Source organism: Neoarius graeffei, chromosome 7, assembly GCF_027579695.1.
Source record: "Neoarius graeffei isolate fNeoGra1 chromosome 7, fNeoGra1.pri, whole genome shotgun sequence".
NCBI classification, from domain to species: domain Eukaryota; kingdom Metazoa; phylum Chordata; class Actinopteri; order Siluriformes; family Ariidae; genus Neoarius; species Neoarius graeffei.
In genome coordinates, this window is record NC_083575.1 from 46,124,337 (window position 1) to 46,145,034 (window position 20,698).

At 42.9% G+C, this 20,698-nt stretch overlaps 1 protein-coding gene across 2 annotated transcripts in view; it reads right to left on the minus strand.

Moving 5' to 3' along the window:
* Window positions 1-19,207, minus strand: part of tet1 (tet methylcytosine dioxygenase 1) — a 101,719-nt gene extending 82,512 nt beyond the window's left edge. For both annotated transcript variants that reach the window (XM_060925775.1, XM_060925774.1), the window contains exons 1-2: window positions 18,956-19,207; window positions 15,111-16,757 (exon numbers count right to left, since the gene is read on the minus strand). In XM_060925775.1, coding sequence (XP_060781758.1) covers window positions 15,111-16,592 — 1,482 coding nt within the window. In that variant the 5' untranslated portion in view covers window positions 16,593-16,757; window positions 18,956-19,207. The remainder of the gene's footprint in view (window positions 1-15,110; window positions 16,758-18,955) is intronic.
* Window positions 19,208-20,698: the final 1,491 nt, after the last annotated feature.

The following is a 20,698-nucleotide window of genomic DNA, read 5'->3' on the forward strand; positions in this document are numbered from 1 at the left end:
AGTCATTTTACCTCAGTGCTAGCAATACAGTCTCAGTCAACAAGTGAAATAAGAAAGGAAACTGATGAGAATCAGAAAACAGTTTAGAGTCAAAAGATACTGTTATATTTTGGACAGTTGGCATGTTGTACCATGTAGAATGTTCCTGGAACAAATAAACCAATGCACCCTTTCATTTGCTGTATTCATCTTAGTTAGCGGTACAACCCCAATTCCAAAAATGTTGGGACGCTATGAAACTGTAAATAAAAACAGAATGTGATCGTTTGCAAATCATGGAAACCCTACATCTCATCTCATCTCATTATCTCTAGCCGCTTTATCCTTCTACAGGGTCGCAGGCAAGCTGGAGCCTATCCCAGCTGACTACGGGCGAAAGGCGGGGTACACCCTGGACAAGTCGCCAGGTCATCACAGGGCTGACAGGAAACCCTACATTTCACTGAAAATAGTACAAAGACAACATATCAAATGTTGAAACTGAGAAATTTTCAGGGTTCTTACACTTTTTCACCAGTTTTTTTCCATGACTTTTCCATGACTTTTCCAAAACCTTTTACTGAATTTCCATGACCATCGCTGGTTCATCACTGCTCATCGCATTTATAGCACAGCCCCCAACACTAGTTTACATAGCAGCCCCCCTCATGCACAATCACATCATACACATACTTATTTCACATCACCATTCACAACACTGTTGCCCCCTTTCTTCACACACACATAGACAACTACAGTACTGTACCTCATGCCCCTTCACATCACATATGCAAGTACACACCCACAGCCCATGTTTCCCCAAATATCCAGTCCATCTGTCCCAAACCCATAGCCCATGCTCTCAGCAACCCACCCCCTGCCCAGGCCCAAGCCCATAACTTTGTAATTTGTGCATTACAAGCATTTTGGTACTTTGGCACTATGACCCCCCCCCCCATATGCACACAGGCAGACTACTGAAATTTACAGATGCTTTCACAACAGGCCTATATTGTAATTTAACCATTGCCTAAATGATATCGTAAATGCGGAAATGAAGAGTTACAATTTGAAGACAACATTGAATGTCTATTTATTTCTGTGTTCAGTCAGTTTAATCAACAACATTTACATCCAAATCCAGCAAGGTCCTCAGGGCCCTACACTGAATATTAAGCATCGCCTAAATGGCATCATAAAAAAATGAAAATAGAGGGTGAAAATCTGAAAAAAGTGGAATGTCTATTTCCATCCCTTTCCTATAAATTTAAGCAAAATAAAATCAATTGTGACATCCAAATTCAGAGAATACACAAGATTAAGAAATGGCTTTAATATGTAATATGGCTTCACCTATTACAAATTAAGTCTTTTTATCCTTTAAAACGCAAAACTCTCAAGAGTCATAAAACTGAGGATATTATCCAATCCAATATCTTATTTACCATCTGTACATGCAAAAAAAAAACCATCAAACGAGAGCTCCAGGGCTCCAGTATCGTAATTCGCCCTGAGGCGAGCCGTGGCGCTCCACTTAGGTTTCGTTTCTATCCCGGGCTCCAGCCCAACTTTGCATGCCCGTAGCTCGGGCAGGGGAGGTCCCAGAATCCCCAAACTTGACAGCCAGAGTCCTCTGCCCTCCCCCCAAAGAACCAGCGTGGGCAGGGCGCGCTAGCCCCGCGCCTCGGGACGTAATCGCTTAGGTTTCGTTTCTATCCCGGGCTCCAGCCCGACTTTGGACGCTCGTAGCTCGGGCAGGGGAGGTCCCAGCATCCCCAAACTTGACGCACCACGCCTAGCACGCTACAACTACTAGCACGTCGCACATTACGAGGAGGGTGTGGCCAGGGTTGCCAGATGTGACTGATGATTTCCAGCCCAAAAAATGCTCAAAAACCGCCTGGAGGCACTAAAACCTGCCTAATTTGAAAACCGCCCAATCTGGCAACACTGGGTGTGGCAGTCAACAGGCATAGCCAGTAGGCTACGCAGACTGCGCTAGACAACATTTCCAAGACAACTTGTGGCGATTTACATTTTATTACGGCACATCAATTTTATAAAGATAATCGATGAAACACTAGATAGACTTCCATGACTTTTCCAAAACTTCTGAACAAAATACTTTTTTCCATAACTTTTCCAGGGCCTGGAAATTTAATTTTAAAATTCCAAAACTTTTCCAGGTTTTTTATGACCGTACGAACCCTGAATTTTATTGCTTTTTTGAAAAATATACGCTCATTTTGAATTTTATGTCAGCAACACGTTTCAAAAAAGTTGGGACGGGGCATGTTTACCACTGTGTTGCATCACTTCTACTTTTAACAACACTCTGTAAACATCTGGGAACTGAGGAGACTAATTGCTGTAGTTCTGAAAGAGAAATGTTGTCCCACTCTCGCCTGATATATAATTTCAGTTGCTCAACAGTTTGGGCTCTCCATTGTCATATTTTGCGCTTCATAATGCGCCAAATGTTCTAAATGGGAGACAGGTCTGGACTGCAGGCAGGCCACTTTAGCACCCAGACTCTTTTACTACGGAGTCGTGCACTTTTAATATGTGCAGAAAGCAGTTTGGCTTTGTCTTGCTGAAAGACGGAAGGCCTTCCCTGAAAAAAGATTTTGTCTGGATGGCAGCATATTGCTCTGAAACGTGTTTATATCATTCAGCATTAATGATGCCTTCCCAGATGTATAAGTTACCCATGTCATGTGCACTAATGCCCCCTCATACCATCACAGATGCTGGCTTTTGAACTGTGTGCTGATAACAAGCCGGATGGTCCCTCTTCTCTTTAGCCTGGAGGACGTGGTGTCCATGATTTCTCAAAAGAATTTCTACTTTTGATTCGTCAGACCTCGGGACAATTTTCCACTTTGCCTCAGTCCATCGTAAAAGAGCTCAGTCCCAGAGAGGGTAGGAGACTCAGCCTCTCTGGGATGCTCTTTTTATACTCAATCATGTTATTGACCTACTGCTGATTAAGCAAATTAGGCTTTTTTTTTAAGCATTGCACAACTTTTTCAGTCTTTTGTTGCCCCTGTACCAACTTTTTGAAACGTACTGCCGACATCAAATTCAAAATGAGTATATTTTTCAAAAAACAATAAAATTTCTCAGTTTCAACATTTGATATGTTGTCTTTGTACCATTTTGAATGACATGTAGAGTTTGAAAGATTTGCAAATCTTCACATTCTGTTTTTATTTACGTTTTATACAGTGTCCCAACGTTTTTGGAATTGGGGTTATAAAAGCCTCTGAACATTGTAGGCATGCTTGCTGTATGTTGTGTAAATTATGTGCTATTATCGCCTCGCTGTCGCACCTCAACATTTGCTTGGTCTATTCAAGGAATCTCCTATAAGCTTTACAGTGACTGCTGCATGCGTTTTCCCTTTTGCATCGCGTGAACTTGGGTCGAGTTGGCAACAGAAGTCAAAGTAAATAAATTCAAAGCATAAGTTACTATCTCCACAGGAAAATCTATATTTAAAGTTGTACTACAAAGGTGTTGATATTCCCATTCATATTATTAAAAGCGGCTGCACATGTTTCATGGGTTTGAATTGGGAGGTTTTTCTTGTATAGTGTTTGGCAGGAGTTCTCCTGTTGTGTCCAGACTATCCCCTTTAAATCAAGTACTGGCCTTTAAGCGTAAAAAAAAAAACCTAGGGTTTAGAAAATGTGAACTGATATAGCAAATGTGGATGTGTATGGTGCCATCCAATGTACTGGCAACCCTTCCTGTGTGTTTTCCTACAATGCATCCAGTATTTCCAGGATAGGATCAAGGTTAAATAAGATCCTGACCAGGATAAAAAGGTTATTGAAAATTACTCAATGAATGAATGAATGCTCATGGTCAAAAAGCACATATGGTGCTTTTTGGATGATCAGCTGTCCATACACTTTTGTCCATAGAGTACAGCATAAATAAATAGTTTAGCTGGCACATCACCTACCTGTTTGTTTATCACATGGCATGTCCTGAATGATACCTGTTGCAATATAATCTCAATTTTGCTCAATATTGTCCAACCCTACAACCCACAGTTCTATGGAATCAATTTTGTGCCAAAATGTTCATACAATACTTTTGAAATATCAAACAAAAACGACAAATCAAAATACAAAAAAAAGAAAAAAAAAGTCAATTTTTTTAGACTGGCAAACAAATTATTCGTGTAATCGTGCAAAATATCAGTCTATTACTCTTCAGAAACCTTTTATTTTTGTTCCACGTCTTTCTGTTTTGTTTGACGTGATTTATTTTGGTTGCGATTCCAGCTTTCTCGTTTGTGCTCCCTGACTTTTTGCTTGCAGTTTTGGCACAAACTTCACGTGTGGGTGGGCTGTCCAGGAATGCATTCCCATTGACTAACTTGTGTTTGACTGACAGCTATGCTCAGCCATTCCCCGGAGGCTGTTGCGGCCATTCCCTACTCGGATTTTGGCGGACTGTTTGACGAGTGACCGATCCATTGACGGTAAACAAAGATCGAGTGGACTTCAGTGGCGATTATGATATTGAATTTATACTTTGTTGAATTAATTCAATATCATAGTCGCCACTGAAGTCCACTCGATCCTTGTTTACCGTCAATGGATCGGTCACTCGTCAAACAGTCCGCCAGAATCCGAGTAGGGAATGGCTGAGCGTAGCTGTCAGTCAAACACAAGTTAGCCAATGGGAATGCATTCCTGGACAGCCCACCCACACGTGAAGTTTGTGCCAAAACTGCAAGCAAAAAGTCAGGGAGCGCAAACGAGAAAGCTGGAATCGCAACCAAAATAAATCACGTCAAACAAAACTGAGAAAGACGCGGAACAAAAATAAAAGGTTTCTGAAGAGTAATAGACTGATATTTTGCACGATTACACAAATAATTTGTTTGCCAGTCTAAAAAAATTGACTTTTTTTTTTCTTTTTTTGTATTTTGATTTGTCATTTTTGTTTGATATTTCAAAAGTATTGTATGAGCATTTTGGCACAAAATTGATTCCATACAGTTCAGCTTTTATACACATTTAGTTTGCACACACAATCAGTTCTCAGGGCCAGTCCTCATCCTGTTTGGCTGCCTGAATGGACTGTTTGTCAGTTAAGGTTTGGCATGTGTTTGAGCTGGTATAGGTGTGGAGACAGGCTGATCCTGATCATCCTGCATAGAGTCAATAGCTTCATCTCACAGTCCTACTCCTAACCTTTCCAAAAATAAAATGCCTATTAGAGAAAAAAAAATCAGTACTCACCAGGTTTCACCATCTTGGAATTGGAATAGCAATCCATTTTAGATTTATCCACAAATTTTGGATAGTATGTTTGAAAAAATGTGCCGTTCCCTTTCACACAATAATGAGATATGTGAAGCCAAGCTCCACATCTTTTTGAACTGCTATGTCAGACTGTGACACACTCTTCGATATGCATGAGCCCAGAGACACCCACAATTACTTACACCCCATTCCCTCACACTGAACCTCACATTCAAAACTGCATATTCACTGCTATTATGCCAGAATGGTGTTGTGTGGGAATGGGGGCAAAATGGTAAAATTGAAATAAAGGAATCTAACACGGTGGTGTAGTGGTTAGCACGGTCGCCTCACAGCAAGAAGGTCCGGGTTCGAGCCCAGTGGCCAACGAGGGCCTTTCTGTGTGGAGTTTGCATGTTCTCCCTGTGTCTGTGTGGGTTTCCTCCTGGTGCTCCGGTTTCCCCCACAGTCCAAAGACATGCAGGTTAGGCGAATTGGTGGCTCTAAATTGACTGTAGGTGTGAATGGTTGCTTGTCTCTATGTGTCAGCCCTGTGATGACCTGGCGACTTGTCCAGAGTGTACCCTGCCTCTCGCTCATAGTCAGCTGGGATAGGCTCCAGCTTGCCCGCGACCCTACACACGATAAGCGGCTACAGATAATGGATGGATGGAATCTAACCCCTGGTGACCCAGTCACATTTACAGAAATCTTTTACTACAACTCCAGTGGGAATTGTAACTGGTCATTACATTGCTGGCGATGACATAAATTATGATGTAGTGATACTGCGACAGAACTACTCATACTGCCTCAATGTAAAGCAATCAGCGGCGAATTCAAAACAACCAGCAAAGAAGACATTGGCAGATATAAGTAAAAATGTTTTAAATAGCCTTTACTTGAACAAAACAAATGTTCAGAAACAGAACTCTCTCTCTCAGTAGACGTGATGCAGCTCAACTGATGCCATGTTGCTAACAAGCTAATGTCTCAGCTTGAGCTTTTCACTACGGTGAACTTGCCACCTCATGAATTATATGCCATATCCAGTCTCGCATCTTGTGGAGGGTCTCGCTCAATAGCATCCTGTTAAATACAGTCAAGTGGGAATACACAACATCCATTACTTTTCCCTTATGGAAGAATGAATGGGAATGAAAGTTTGTTATCTATCCCATGTTGATTTTACCTCATACATTAATGAGTTTTGTATGTGAAAGGGGATTATAGTGTCACTTTGATTGACAGGGAAGAGAGAATAAAGGCATACATCCCACTCCAAGAGCATGGGCAACTTTTTTGGGCACAGACGGTTGTGGCATTGTCAGGATCTGAACTTACAATCTCCCAACAACAGGGCAAACGCTTTCCTGTTGTACCACTGAGGAGCTTGTTTCAGTGTGCAAGGAAAGGCAAATAAGAGAAGAAAAATGTATCTGTGTTATTGAGGACTAGGTCTAAGATGTACCTTTTATACAACCCCAATTGGATGGTGTGTCAACTGTAAGTAAAGTCAGAATGCGAGAATTTGCAAATCATGGAAACCCTATATTTCAGTGAAAATAGTACAAAGACAACAAATCAGCTGCTGAAACCAGGGCTTTGAACCGGTGCAAGGAACGAAAACGAAAACCGGGAACTTTTTCTATTTCACATGGAACAGAAACGAAACCAGAAACTTTATTATTTTTTATGTTCCGGAACAGAAACGCTTATTAAAAATAATGGTAACCGGTTAATACCGGTTTTTATTTCGTTCCTCAAAGTTTCCGTAGCCTACAAATAAAAAAGTCATTCTTCTCCTGCCCAAGTTTCTATGACCTGCTGGGGTTCACTTCCTGTGTGACATTCGCTGACTGAATGGAGAGAGCGGGAAGGTGGACTACTATCACGTCTCCACGTGATAACAAGTGAGTAAGTGCATTACTGAGTGTCTGAGCAAAGAAGAGCCTGAACGTTGTAACCTCCCTATTGGCTGTTTGTAAAAATGTATCAGTTGTTGCCCTTCCCACGGGAATCATCGCGCGCTCGAGAGACGAGACCTGACGAGTTAGTTTGTTGGTAGCAGAACAAAATGTCTGGACACAAATCGGGTTTTCAGAAAAGGAAAGAAAATAAACGGAGGGTCGAAAATACAAAAAAGGAGGCAGAAAATGCAAAACGAGTTTTAAGGTAGGACAAATGGTTACTTTTTAAGGCAGCCCGCCGTGGCTGCAGGCTTTCAGTTGTGTCATTGAATGGTTACTTTTCTGAGGCAGCCCGCCGTGGCTGCCTGCAGGCTTATTTATTATAGCCCATTTAGTTAAAATAGTTGATATAAAATGTTTATAGTTATAGTTATGTGATGGTTGTCCTGATTTAGACTTTTTTTTTGGTGGGTGGGTGGGTGGGGGGGGTTTGCGCGATGTTGCACCCGGGTCCAGATTAGGGCAGAACCGGCCCTGGCTACATTTCAGGTGTAGTTTGTTTTATGTATGTATGTACTTGCATAGATGTGTACTTGGTCTTCCAATATGGCGCCTAACAAAATCTCGCGGTGCGGTGACGTCATGCGGTAGCCCTCTATAGGGCCTGACTAGCCTTTGGTAACACACTAAATGAATTATCTTTCATTTTTGGCACTTTTTCTGTTTGTGTAGATGGGAAGACACACTGAGACTCCAAATCGCCAACATTTGAAATAATAATTGTTTTGAATTATTTCTTGTCTTATTTAATGAAGGTTGTAATAGAATTAGCCTACATTTGGCTTAAGCTGGATGAGACAGAGACATAATTTTATAGCCATTTGTTAAACAGCTGACACAGGCCCGGCGCCAGGAACAGTTTACTAAGGGGGCAATTAGAAATCGCAAGGGGGCAAATATTTTTCATATAGTGTGTAGTAGTGATGGCGGTCTGACAACGTGTTTCAAACAATTAACTGTGCCAACCACAAAACCACGGCCCCGAAGGTTGCTTTAGTCCGGGAAAATCATGTGACATATTACCAGGGCAGTTGCGCTTTATCAACCCCCGTGCCCACCTGTTAACCCTCCCCTCCAATTTTCTCACAGACACGCCTTACAACCGGAAAGATGCCAAATATAAAACAACACACACAAACCTACAGGCAAGTCCTTTACATTTAAAATACATACAAATAGCTCCGCGGCATGAAAACAAAACGTCAATGCAAGTCTAAGGTACTTGGCTCGGCGGCCAAAATCATAATTTAAAAAAATCAACAGACCCCGCGGCTGCACCAGTAATCCTGACTCGCACCGAGTCAACGCTAACCACTTAATCCGCGATCCCAGTTTAGGCGTGTAGGGGACTAAACACTCTGAAGTGATGAATTTTCACCCCCGCTGCATAGGGGGTGACGTCAACGACACATATTCTTACGCCATTTGCGCACAAAGCGGACCATATATGAACACATACACCGACATAAACGGAGATAAACTTAGCCTACAAAGAAAGAAAATGGATTCACAATATTGTGATTGAATTCGTTTAATTCGGTGAGGGAAAGACTACTCCCGTAAACTGACTGCATATTGCAGAGACAGTGCACTTGTAAGTGTAGACTACATGTAAAACCCCCGCCCGCACGACCCCTCCCCTTGTCCTTATCACAGGTCTGTGTGTGCGCGGCTGTGTCAGCATTTCACACATACACCCACAATAACAATTAAGAAAACAATTAAGTGATCTGAGTCTTCGTTGAGGGGGCGGGGCTGTAGCCACGAGGGGGCGACACCCCCTTTCGCCCCCCCACGGCGCCGGGCCTGAGCTGACAGGGAACGTAATTAACCGTTCCAGGAACGAAATTTTTTTGTTCTAACCGGTTCGGGAACGTCTATTTAATGGTGGAACCCAAAACCGGAAACGTTAAAATTCTGTTTCTGTTCGGAACGAACCAATAGGAAAAAAATTCTGGTTCAAAGCCCTGGCTGAAACTGAAAATTTTTATTGCTTTTTGAAAAATGCATGTTCATTTTGAATTTGAGGTCAGCAACATGTTTCAGAAAAGTTGGGACAGGGGCAACAAAAGACTGGAGAAGTTGTGTAATGCTAAAAAAAAAACTAGGTTAATTGGCAAGAGGTGAGTAACATGATTGGGTATAAAAGAGCATCCCAGAGAGACGGAGTCTCTCAGAAGTAAAGATGGGGCGGGGTTCACCGCTCTGTGAAAGACTGCGTGGACAAACAGTGCAACAATTTAAGAATAACATTCCTCAATGTAAAATTGCAAAGAATTTGGGGATCACATCATCTGTGGTACACATCATCCTTAAAAGATTCAGAGAGTCTGGAGAAATCTCTGTACGCAAGAGACAAGGCTGAACAATGACAGTGGACGCCTGTGATCTTCAGGCCCTCAGGTGACACTGCATTAAAAGCAGACATGTGTCTGTAGTGGAAATCACTGTATGGGCTCAGGAACACTTCAGAAAACCATCGTCTGTGAAAACAGTTCATTACTGCATCCGCAAATGCAAGTTAAAACCAGATATAAACAATATCCAGAAACACCGCCACCTTCTCTGGGCCCGAGCTCTTTTACGATGGACTGAGGCGAAGTGGAAAACTGTCCCGAGGTCTGACGAATCAAAAGTAGAAATTCTTTTGAGAAATCATGGACACCACGTCCTCCAGGCTAAAGAGGAGAGGGACCATCCGGCTTGTCATCAGTGCACAGTTCAAAAGTCAGCATCTGTGATGGTATGAGGGTGCATTAGTGCAGCCTTTCTCAACCGGGGTGCTGTGACACCCTGGGGTGCTGTCTGGCTTCATTAGGGGTGCTGTCAAAAAATTATATATTCTAACATTGAAATAAATAAAATGAATTAAAATTCCAAAAAACGATAGTTACACTAATGCAGATCATCGCCACCTCATGCATCATCAAAATTTGTCTCACGGCCCCCTTTCCCATGTCACAACGTCACTGCCGGGGTCAACGTATGGTCAGCGTGACTGCGTATATTTTAAATGGGGGTGCCTTGAGAATTTGCATACTTCTGAAGGGTGCCGTGACTGAAAAAAGGTTGAGAAACGCTGCATGAATGCACATGACATGGATAGCTTGCACATCTGGGAAGGCATCATTAATGCTGAATGATATAAACACATTTCAGAGCAATATGCTGCCATCCAGACAAAATCTTTTCCAGGGAAGGCCTTCCTTCTTTCAGCAAGACAAAGTCAAACCGCTTTCTGCACATATTAAAACTGCACAACTCCATAGTAAAAGAGTCTGGGTGCTAAAGTGGCCTGCCTGCAGTCCAGACCTGTCTCCCATTTAGAACATTTGGCGCATTATGAAGTGCAAAATATGACAATGGAGAGCCCAAACTGTTGAGCAACTGAAATTATATATCAGGCGAGAGTAGGACAACATTTCACTTTCAAAACTACAGCAATTGGCCTCTTCAGTTCCCAAACGTTTACAGAGTGCTGTTAAAAGTAGAAGTGATGCAACACAGTGGTAAACATGCCCCGTCCCAACTTTTTTGAAATGTGTTGCTGACATTAAAGGGCTGATGACACGAACATGACTCTATGCAATTTCTTAAATAAACTATACAACATGGCAAACATGTTAGATTTCTGTTATAATTACGTGAAAAGAAGCTGTTGTTACGCGAATATCCGACTTTTAATTGCACAGCGCAAGAAAACTGGGTCCGTGGCTCGCGGCCATGTTGTGACGTCAGCGGGAGAACACGCTGCGGTTCACTGGCTGTTCTACTCTGGTTCTACTCAATGGAAATGGCACATGAAAACGCCGGTGAACTCTCTAGTGCTAGCTCTTCCTCTTCTGGGAGTCTAGAATTGTGTTGATCTCTTCCGAATAGAATCTATGATAGCCTACCCTCTTTACCCTTTGCCTCTCGTTGCTAGGCGGCAGTTACATGAAAGCCGCAAGCTTTCACAAGCAAATACATGACTGATATCACGCCGACTTTATGATTACATTTATGATTATCATGTAGAATCTATAGCTCTACGTACCTTTATCTTATGTCGTTTCATAACACATGTTCTGACAGGAGGACTGTCTTTGGATCCGGCATAGCTATGAGTAGACCCCCTCTGGAATACTGGCAGTGTTGCCAGATTGGGAGGAATCCCGCCCAGTTGGGCGGTTTCAAGTGCATTTTGGTGGGTTTTGAACATATTTTCGGCTGGAAAACGTCAGCAGTATCAGATACTGCTGACGTTTTCCAGCCCAAAATATGTTCAAAACCCACCAAAATGTACTTGAAACCGCTCAACTGGGCGGGAAACCTCCCAATCTGGCAACACTGTGTAGGCACTGCTGATGGTAGTAACACACGTTTGTGCTGAACTGAACACCCAAGAGATTCTTTTAAGCTGGGAAGGGTGTCAAAACAATCCAAATCGAAGTGTTCAGAGCACAGGACGGATGTTGGTGAGGGCTCCCACTTGTCACGAGTGCGCCTGACTTGCTTCACCCACTTCGCATGCAGCTCGGGATCTCTGGGAAACTTGAATAAACTTACCCCATCCTTGTGGGTTTTGGAGCAAAAGCCGGCAACACAACGCGAAGGCATAATAACTATATATATATATATATATATATATATATATATATATATATATATATATATATATATATATATAATGTATAATAATAATACTAATAATGACAAACTGAACACCTGTCGCATCAACAACAAACTGGTAAGTTAGGAGGAAGGTTCTTTCGCTGACGTCATATAGCTCCTCCTCCTCTTTCGTCTCCTGGGTGCTGCAGCCCTGTCAAATTTGCCCAAATAGCCGCGTTTTTTATCATAACTTGTAAAATAGGCGCCTTCGTGAATTAATATATGGATCATCGGGAATTACTTTTTATGTTATAAAACATCGCCAAAGATGTCAAAAACGTGTCATCAGCACTTTAAATTCAAAATGAGCATATATTTTTTTTAAAAATTCTCAGTTTCAACATTCGATATGTTGTCTTTGTACTATTTTCAATGAAATATAGGGTTTCCATGATTTGGAAATGATCACATTCTGTTTTTATTTATGTTTTACACAGTGCTCCAACTTTTTTGGAATTGGGATTGTATTACCTTCCATGATAAAATGTCTGGCTCTGCCAACAGATGAAAATGTTTATGATGCTGACTTTACATAACTTCTCACAACCCTGAAAGTCTGATTTTTTTAACAGTCAACATGCTGTTCAGTATTTCACAAGAACTGTCAAGACAAAAACCATGGTATGTTTAGACTTGCTTTGATCACATTAAATTCTCCTAAGTATTAATGCTCTCACCAATCTTGCACATCAAATTCCCAATTTTAATCACAAAACTCTCCCTAACTCACCCTCCTCCCACACACACAAACTTTGTTTTTCATAATGATAATGGATCACTGTACAATATGAGAAAATAGCTTTGTTTTAGGTTTTTTCTTTCTTAATATAAAAAAAAAAGCAGCAATCCATTGTGTGTTACTACACCTATACGGGGCCCAGATACTTGACTGCCTCATGCAACTATCTTGAAACAACTATACTTTTACCTATATTTCCCATGTTTATTCTCACATCCAGAATATGAGACAGTGAACAGGTTCGAGTGTCTAGGAAGCAGTTAAAGCTTTTACGATGAGAGATTAAGCTTGGCATATGCTGCAATGTACACCTGCTTATCGTGGTTCAGTGAATGATCTCCCAAACCCATGACATTATATATATATATATATATATACACACACACACACACACACACACACACACACACACTACAATAAACCTATTTAATGATCTAAAGAATTCATGTACATGATTTATGTAAGAGGGCGGCATGGTGGTGTTGTCTCATGGCAAGAAGGTTCTGGGTTAAACCTCGTGGCCAACTGGGGCCTTTGAAGTTTGCATGTTCTCCCTGTGCCTGCTTGGGTTTACTCTGGTGCTTTGGTTTCCTCCCACAGTCCAAATCCATGAGGGTTAGGTCAACTGGCTACTCTAAATTGCCTGTAGGCGTAAATGTGAGTGTGGATGGTTGTTCGTCTCTGTGTTACCCCTGCGACAGACTGGCGACCTGCCCAGGGTGTACCCCATCTCTCACCTGAAGTCAGCTGGGATTGGCTTCAACTTCCCCCGTGACCCTGACGGAAAAGTGGTGTAGATAAGGGAAGGATGGATTCATGTTGGCAAAATTAAGGACCTCACTGAGAATGAGTGAATTTATTACAACATGTAATACGTTTATTGCAATGAAGTAATAAATATTCCAGTGTGTGTTTGAACAGTGTGGCATTAATATCTCAAGAGGACTAAATATGTCACTGCAAAAGCAATAGGGGTGTTCACACGGCAACTTTTACTCTGGTGTAGCACCGGGGCTGCCCCGGTAGAGCGTTCACACGGTACAAAGTTATACCGGTGTAGCCCCTGAAAGCTGCTTAAACCGGTGCAAATCTAACCCTGCTCGGGAGGTGGTTTAAGAAATTTACTCCGGAGTAAATGCTAGTTTGTGGGGAAGCACCGATATAAAATGGGACGTCTGAACGCTACAGGGGTAGACTCGCTACGCGTGAGGAGAGTTGATTACATACGGGCATTGCATAATTTGCATCCTGGTATTTTGCGCTTCCAAAATGGCGAATATCAACAACAACAGAACTGCGTGTCTTCCAGTGTTGCCAGATTGGGCGGTTTTAAGTGCATTTTGGCGGATTTGAACATATTTTGGGCTGGAAAACGTCAGCAGTATCTGGCAACACTGGTGTCTTCATCCACGTTGTTTTCCCGGTGCTTGGTGATGCCATGACAACCAGGAAAAGGAAGTACATTTTCACGCATGCGCATATTTCATTTCCGCATTATTACTATCGTATAGCACGGTCGCAAAAACTGCCGTGTGAACGCAAGTGGGGCTGCACCGGTGCTAACACGCTTCTCTCTAGTAAGCAGGTTTGTGACGTGTGAGCGCTCCACAAAATTTACACCGGTGTAAGATATATCGCAACAAAATACATCGGTGCAGCATCGATGCAAATATGTGCCGTGTGAACACCCCTATTGCTATCAGGCAGACACCAGCACATTCCTGTGGGTTACTCAAGACATGAATGTTTCCGTTAGAATATGACAATGTTAACGATGGCTTACATAAATAATTTAAAATCAATTCCCACAGTTTTTCAGCAGCACGCGTGCAATGTTTCTGAAAATGTATAACATTCATACTGACAAGACTGACAAGAACAACAGGCTGTTTCCAGGCTTTTATTTACTGCAAATCTCTCCTGAACTCTGTACCTCGATTTTCTCAAAGGCCCTTGACTGAAGAAATGGAGGAAGCATTCTCACATTTGCCTTTTGGCAACTATGTCAGTGTGAATGCGTGACACGACATGCTCTGAAGAGCACTGAATTTAAGCACAGCGTGACACTTGAGCTAAAAACATGGTACAGCTTTCTGCGCTAAGCAAGCAGACATGTCATCGTGGCACTTTAGCGCACGGAAGGCTATCATTCCCAAACACACACAAACAGACACTCACACCACGTGCCGAGCTGACAGCGACTCATGTGGTTAGGTGCTCCCATTCATGTCACAGCAGGGGAAGCAGACAAGTAAAATGGAGAATGTGACAGCTGGCCTTCTTCAGTAGTTCTGAGTTAATAAAAGTACCCAACACTATTACAGCCCGTGTGAGTCATGAGTTTGATTTTTCGCATTAAAATCTCTCTTGTGCATTGAACTGACAAATCTAGACAGCTCAAGAGCATGAAAGAACATTTGTATATGGAGAAAATACTGTATGAGTTTTGGTTTCACTATGGTGAGCACTGAGGAACAGAAACGTGAAATGAATGAAGTGGCCTACCTCTCCAGCTGAGATCAGAGAGGGCCTTTTCTTCAGCTCCACACATTTCCTGAGCTTACAGATCTGATGGCCAGTCTTTCGGTTTAAGCAGCAGCTGCACTGTCCACAGTTGATCTTGCGAAGGCAAGGCACACATGCTCCACATCTCCTCCTCTTCTTTCTCTCTCTACTCTCCTGAACTTGGGGTAAACGCTGGTGTAATTCTGCCTCCAGGAAGGAAGAAGCACCTGCTTCTCCAGATCCTGGGGCCAGTCCTGAACCTCCAGTCTCTGACTCTGTGTCAAAAGAGGACTGGGTGCTCTCTGAGCTGCTCAACAGTTTATTTAGGAAATAAGTTGTTGTTTGAGACTCACAGTCCAGGCCAGACAGAGAGTTGCAGTAAAAACCTGCGCTCAATGACAGGAGTGACAGCGCTCCTTCATTCTTATTGTACATATCCTCATCATCATCATCATCATCATCATCACCATCATCATTGCCATTCGCATCTTTGGTTTTCATATCCACATCACTGATCTCTTTGGTTTCCAGGTCTGAGTTGCACTGATGCTCTCGATCCGCCACTTGGACAGGATCTGGAGTGTGCTGAAGTGCTGCTGATTCTTTAAGAAATTCATTTACAGGGGGCACCACAAAGACATCTGGCTGAGAAGAGCTTTTTGGAGTTATTTGAGTATCAGTTACATGTGACTGTGAAAGCGTGGATACTGTCAGGTCTGAGGTATTAAGTGTACAAACAAAGTCCACTTTAATGGTTGAGTCACATGTGTTCACAAGCAAATCATTGAACTCAGTGCTTGGTTTGTCAGTGTTTTGAATGGGCCCAGGGTTGTTTTCACTTTCTACCATTTCAGAGGTGACCTCTGCCTTTTCTTCTTCCACCTTAGCAGCCTCGAGAACAAGTGATTCTCTGTCCTCCTCCACTATTGTTTCTTCAGAGCCAGGGTTAAAGGGGGGATGCTCTTTGTTGGGAACAAGCACCTTGTTTTGTTGGACATCACATCTGGGTTCACAAAGTTCGGGGTTTTTCATAGTATCCTGTTCCCTGGTCTCCTGGCCTTTGTTGGTCTTTTTTGTGACCACCCTCCTGGGAGACTTCACTTCCTGCAGGACAATCTGGGACAACTGACTGCCTCGAAACGACCTCCTCCTGCCCGCGAGGTCTGCATACAGGCCATGTTGGGTCTGAGAGCTACGTGTGCACCTGATAGGTCTTGTAATGTTAAATGTATTATTGGTGTTGCTTGCTCTTCCTGGGGATGCCTTTTTGGTGACCTTGCTGATGGCACGTCTCCGGACCACCCTGTTTGCTTGTTTCTTTGCTTTGGGCTTTCTGGTTACTGGTTGCTTTTTATGTACTGTTGCCCCCCTGAGATTGCTTGAATTCACTGATCGCCTTTTATCGGGGAAAGTTCTCAACTTCCTAACATTTTGTTTTATTGGGGGGTCTACTTTCTTTGGTCGTTTGACAGTATAAGGCATAGCTAAGCTTCATGAGAGTGAGGAGGTTAAAAGATGAGTCAGCACACATGGGAAGTGGAGTTATGGTTTTTTTTTATTTTTTATTTATTTTTTGCTTGAAGAGCTTTCAGATATGGAATTTGATCTTCCCTATTTAGTGTCCAATCCAATAAATCCTGGGCATGTCTGTGAAAAAGGGAAATATATCATGGTCTTATCTTGATAAACTCTTATCTGGTTATTCAGTTATTTATCTTAAAACGTGCTACTCAGTAACCATGTATAGGGGCCGAGTAAAATTAAGGATTAATTTCACGAGTGATTTCGAAGTTTTGAAAATTGCCCGAGTCACGAAGCGACGAGGGCAATTTCAAAACTTCGAAATCACGAGTGAAATCGATCCTTAATTTTACGAGGAGCCATACGATTACTTGTTTATAATACATAGGACCAAATTACTCAATTCTGACATGACACGAAAGTTTGAATATGTCTTCTAATAGGGCGGCACGGTGGTGTAGTGGTTAGCACTGTCGCCTCACAACAAGAAGGTTCTGGGTTCGAACCCAGTGGCTGGTGAGGGCACACCTTTCTGTGTGGAGTTTGCATGTTCTCCCCGTGTCTGCGTGGGTTTCCTCCGGGTGCCCCGGTTTCCCCCACAGTCCAAAGACATGCAGTTAGGTTAACGTGGGGCGGCCTTGGGCTGAAGTGCCCTTGAGCAAGGTACCTGACCCCTGACTGCTCCCCGGGCGCTCTAGTGTGGCTGCCCACTGCTCTGACACCCCTTTTCCACCAAATCAGTTCCAGGGCTGGTTCGGGGCCAGTGCTGGTGCTGGTTCACAACTTGTTCAACTTGCGAGCCAGCTGAGAAACAGGTTGCTTTTCCAGAGCTCGCGGTGCTAAGTCGCGGAAGCCACGTCATTAAGTCGCTGTATGCGTCAGTTACGTCGCTACGTTTGCATAAACCTTGGCGCGAATATCGAAGCAAAAACAACACGGAAGAAGCAGCAGCAACAACAACAATAATAATAATGGATGACTTCGCGTTTGTACAGCTGCTGCTTCTCGTCGCTTAAAAATGGCGACCTTTCGCGGTCTTGCTATTGTTGTCAGTCTTAACAACTCCGCCCCCCCGCTGACGTAAGCGGTTCTTTCCTCTGGCCCAGCAGAGAGTTGGTGCTAGCCTGGAACCGGTTTTTCTGGCCCCAGAGCCAGTTCTTTGTCAGTGGAAACAGAAAACCCGGTTCCAAACTAAGCACTGGCCCCGAACCAGCCCTGGAACTGCTTTGGTGAAAAAGGGGCATGAGTGTGTGTGTGTGTGTTCACTGCTTCAGATGGGTTAAATGCAGAGGATGAATTTCACCGTGCTTGAAGTGTGCATGTGACAACTTCTTCATTTCCACAGAATATCGTCTTCTTGTTTCGTCAGGCTTTTGGACTTGTTTGGCTTTTTACCCATTCCAACGAACTAGCCAACAGCATTTCAGACATACGGCCCCGCGTTAAGGAAAAAAGCCCTCCTTGATTGACCAATCAGAACTGAGTAATTTGGCCCTCTGTATTATAACACTAATAAACAGTAGTAATAAATGATGAGTAATTACAGTGAAACTAATGTGAAGAAGATAGTTACAGGAGTGAGAAATAGAAATACAGACTTGTTGATAAGTCCTGGATGGTTATGGTTTGAAAGACTGTTTTAACATTATTATGTACTTTTGTATTATTATTATTACTATTGATTTATATTGTATTATGATTGTAGTTAGTGATGCAGTAATCATGTGTTAGTGTAATAAGAGCTGTGTGCAGGTCCTTATAGTGTGTTAGTTACAGTGTAACAGGAACATTTATCAAATATAAAGTGTGTGAGAAGTTAAATCTAAAACATAAAAACGTGTTGTTTTAAAAGAAGCAGAACAGCATATCAGCAACATCATGGTTTTAAACACAGCTAACGCCCTTGTGAGGCAAAACACCCAGTCCAGAATAAACTCCATTATCCATGAAACTTTTCAATACTGAATCATTTATATTTATTAGAATTATAATTTGTGTTCAGGTCATGTGTGTGTCCACATATTTTTCGCTCAGGCTGACAAGTTATTAATGTATGACTGCTTAGCTTCGGCTCCGACTCAACAGTTTCTAACTTGACTAAACTAGCTTTAGCTTTAGCCAGCTAGCCGCTCGCTTCTCTGGGACTGTTGCTACAGAGCAAGCCCGTCCAGTTTCAACACTTATTCTTACTTTAAACTACCTGAAATCGACTTTCCGTACCAAATCACAGAAAAAACGACCCAGTAGGCATAATCAGCGGGCAATTCTGCGGCGGTGTTACAGCAGTGCGTCCACTTTAGAGCCAGTTTAAATACTTTACATACCGGAGAGACAGTTGCAGCGTCTGACCTGCTAATAATCCTCCCCGCGAGGAAAAGCCGCCTGCTCCTTCAGCATTTTCACTCAGCGAGCTGGCTAAGTCGGTCGAGTTACGATAAACTCATCAATAAGTCCACGATAAACTTTTACTCATAACGCTGCCATGCTGCCTCGGTGTAAAACACCGTAATAACCCGCACTTGGCCGCGAGCGCAGTGCAGCTCCACTCCCTCCGGCCTCAGGCACCGCTCGCTCTTTAACGCCCGCCGCAGACTGCTGCCAAAACCCGGAGTGGATTCCCTGACTGAGCCTCCATCAGCACTCACAGGACACTCACACACGGATCTGATGGAAACATCAAGGCATATATATTATTTACCAGCTTTAGGTCGGTCCGGATCGTCAAATACCGAGACCGAGGTCTTCAAAACACTAACCGAGGCCCATATCGTCAAATACCGAAGACCCAGGTCACGGTATTTCACGATACGGACCGACCTTAAGCTGGTAAATAATATATTTATTTTTTCGTGACCAAATTCTAACAGAAAATGAGAGCGCCCGAAAGGGAAACAGAACAAACCTGCTACTCGGCTTTCTCCTGAAATGTTTTCTTTTATTTCGTCTTCATCAGGGTAGTAAAAGTCGCTTTCGCTGTGAACACTGTCGTTATCGCCATCCGTGCTGTAAAATTAATGCTATTATACTGAGATGTGAAAATAAATGTTGACAAAACATTGCTACTATGTTTGCAGTTGTTGTGAATGAGCGAGGTGCCAAAGGTCCGTATCCGGGGTCCGTATCGTAGGATTCCGGACCGCTTGCGAGCCAATCAGAGCGCACGATTGGATGGAAACCGGACCACGAAAAAAAATTTATTTACCAGCTGCGAGGTCCGTATTGCAAAATACCGTGACCGAGGTCTTGAAAATATGGTCACGGTATTTCACGATACGGACCGACCTTAAGCTGGTAAATAATATATTTATTTCTTCGTGACCAAATTCTAACAGAAAATGAGAGCGCCCGAAAGGGAAACAGAACAAACCTGCTACTCGGCTTTCTCCTGAAATGTTTTCTTTTATTTCGTCTTCATCAGGGTAGTAAAAGTCGCTTTCGCTGTGAACACTGTCGTTATCGCCATCCGTGCTGTAAAATTAATGCTATTATACTGAGATGTGAAAATAAATGTTGACAAAACATTGCTACTATGTTTGCAGTTGTTGTGAACGAGCGAGGTGCCAAAGGTCCGTATCCGGGGTCCGTATCGTAGGATTCCGGACCGCTTGCAAGCCAATCAGAGCGCACGATTGGATGGAAACCGGACCACGAAAAAAAAATTATTTACCAGCTGGGCGGTCCGTATTGCAAAATACCGTGACCGAGGTCTTGAAAATATGGTCACGGTATTTCACGATACGGACCGACCTTAAGCTGGTAAATAATATATTTATTTTTTCGTGACCAAATTCTAACAGAAAATGAGAGCGCCCGAAAGGGAAACAGAACAAACCTGCTACTCGACTTTCTCCTGAAATGTTTTCTTTTATTTCGTCTTCATCAGGGTAGTAAAAGTCGCTTTCGCTGTGAACACTGTCGTTATCGCCATCCGTGCTGTAAAATTAATGCTATTGTACTGAGATGTGAAAATAAATGTTGACAAAACATTGCTACTATGTTTGCAGTTGTTGTGAATGAGCGAGGTGCCAAAGGTCCGTATCCGGGGTCCGTATCGTAGGATTCCGGAC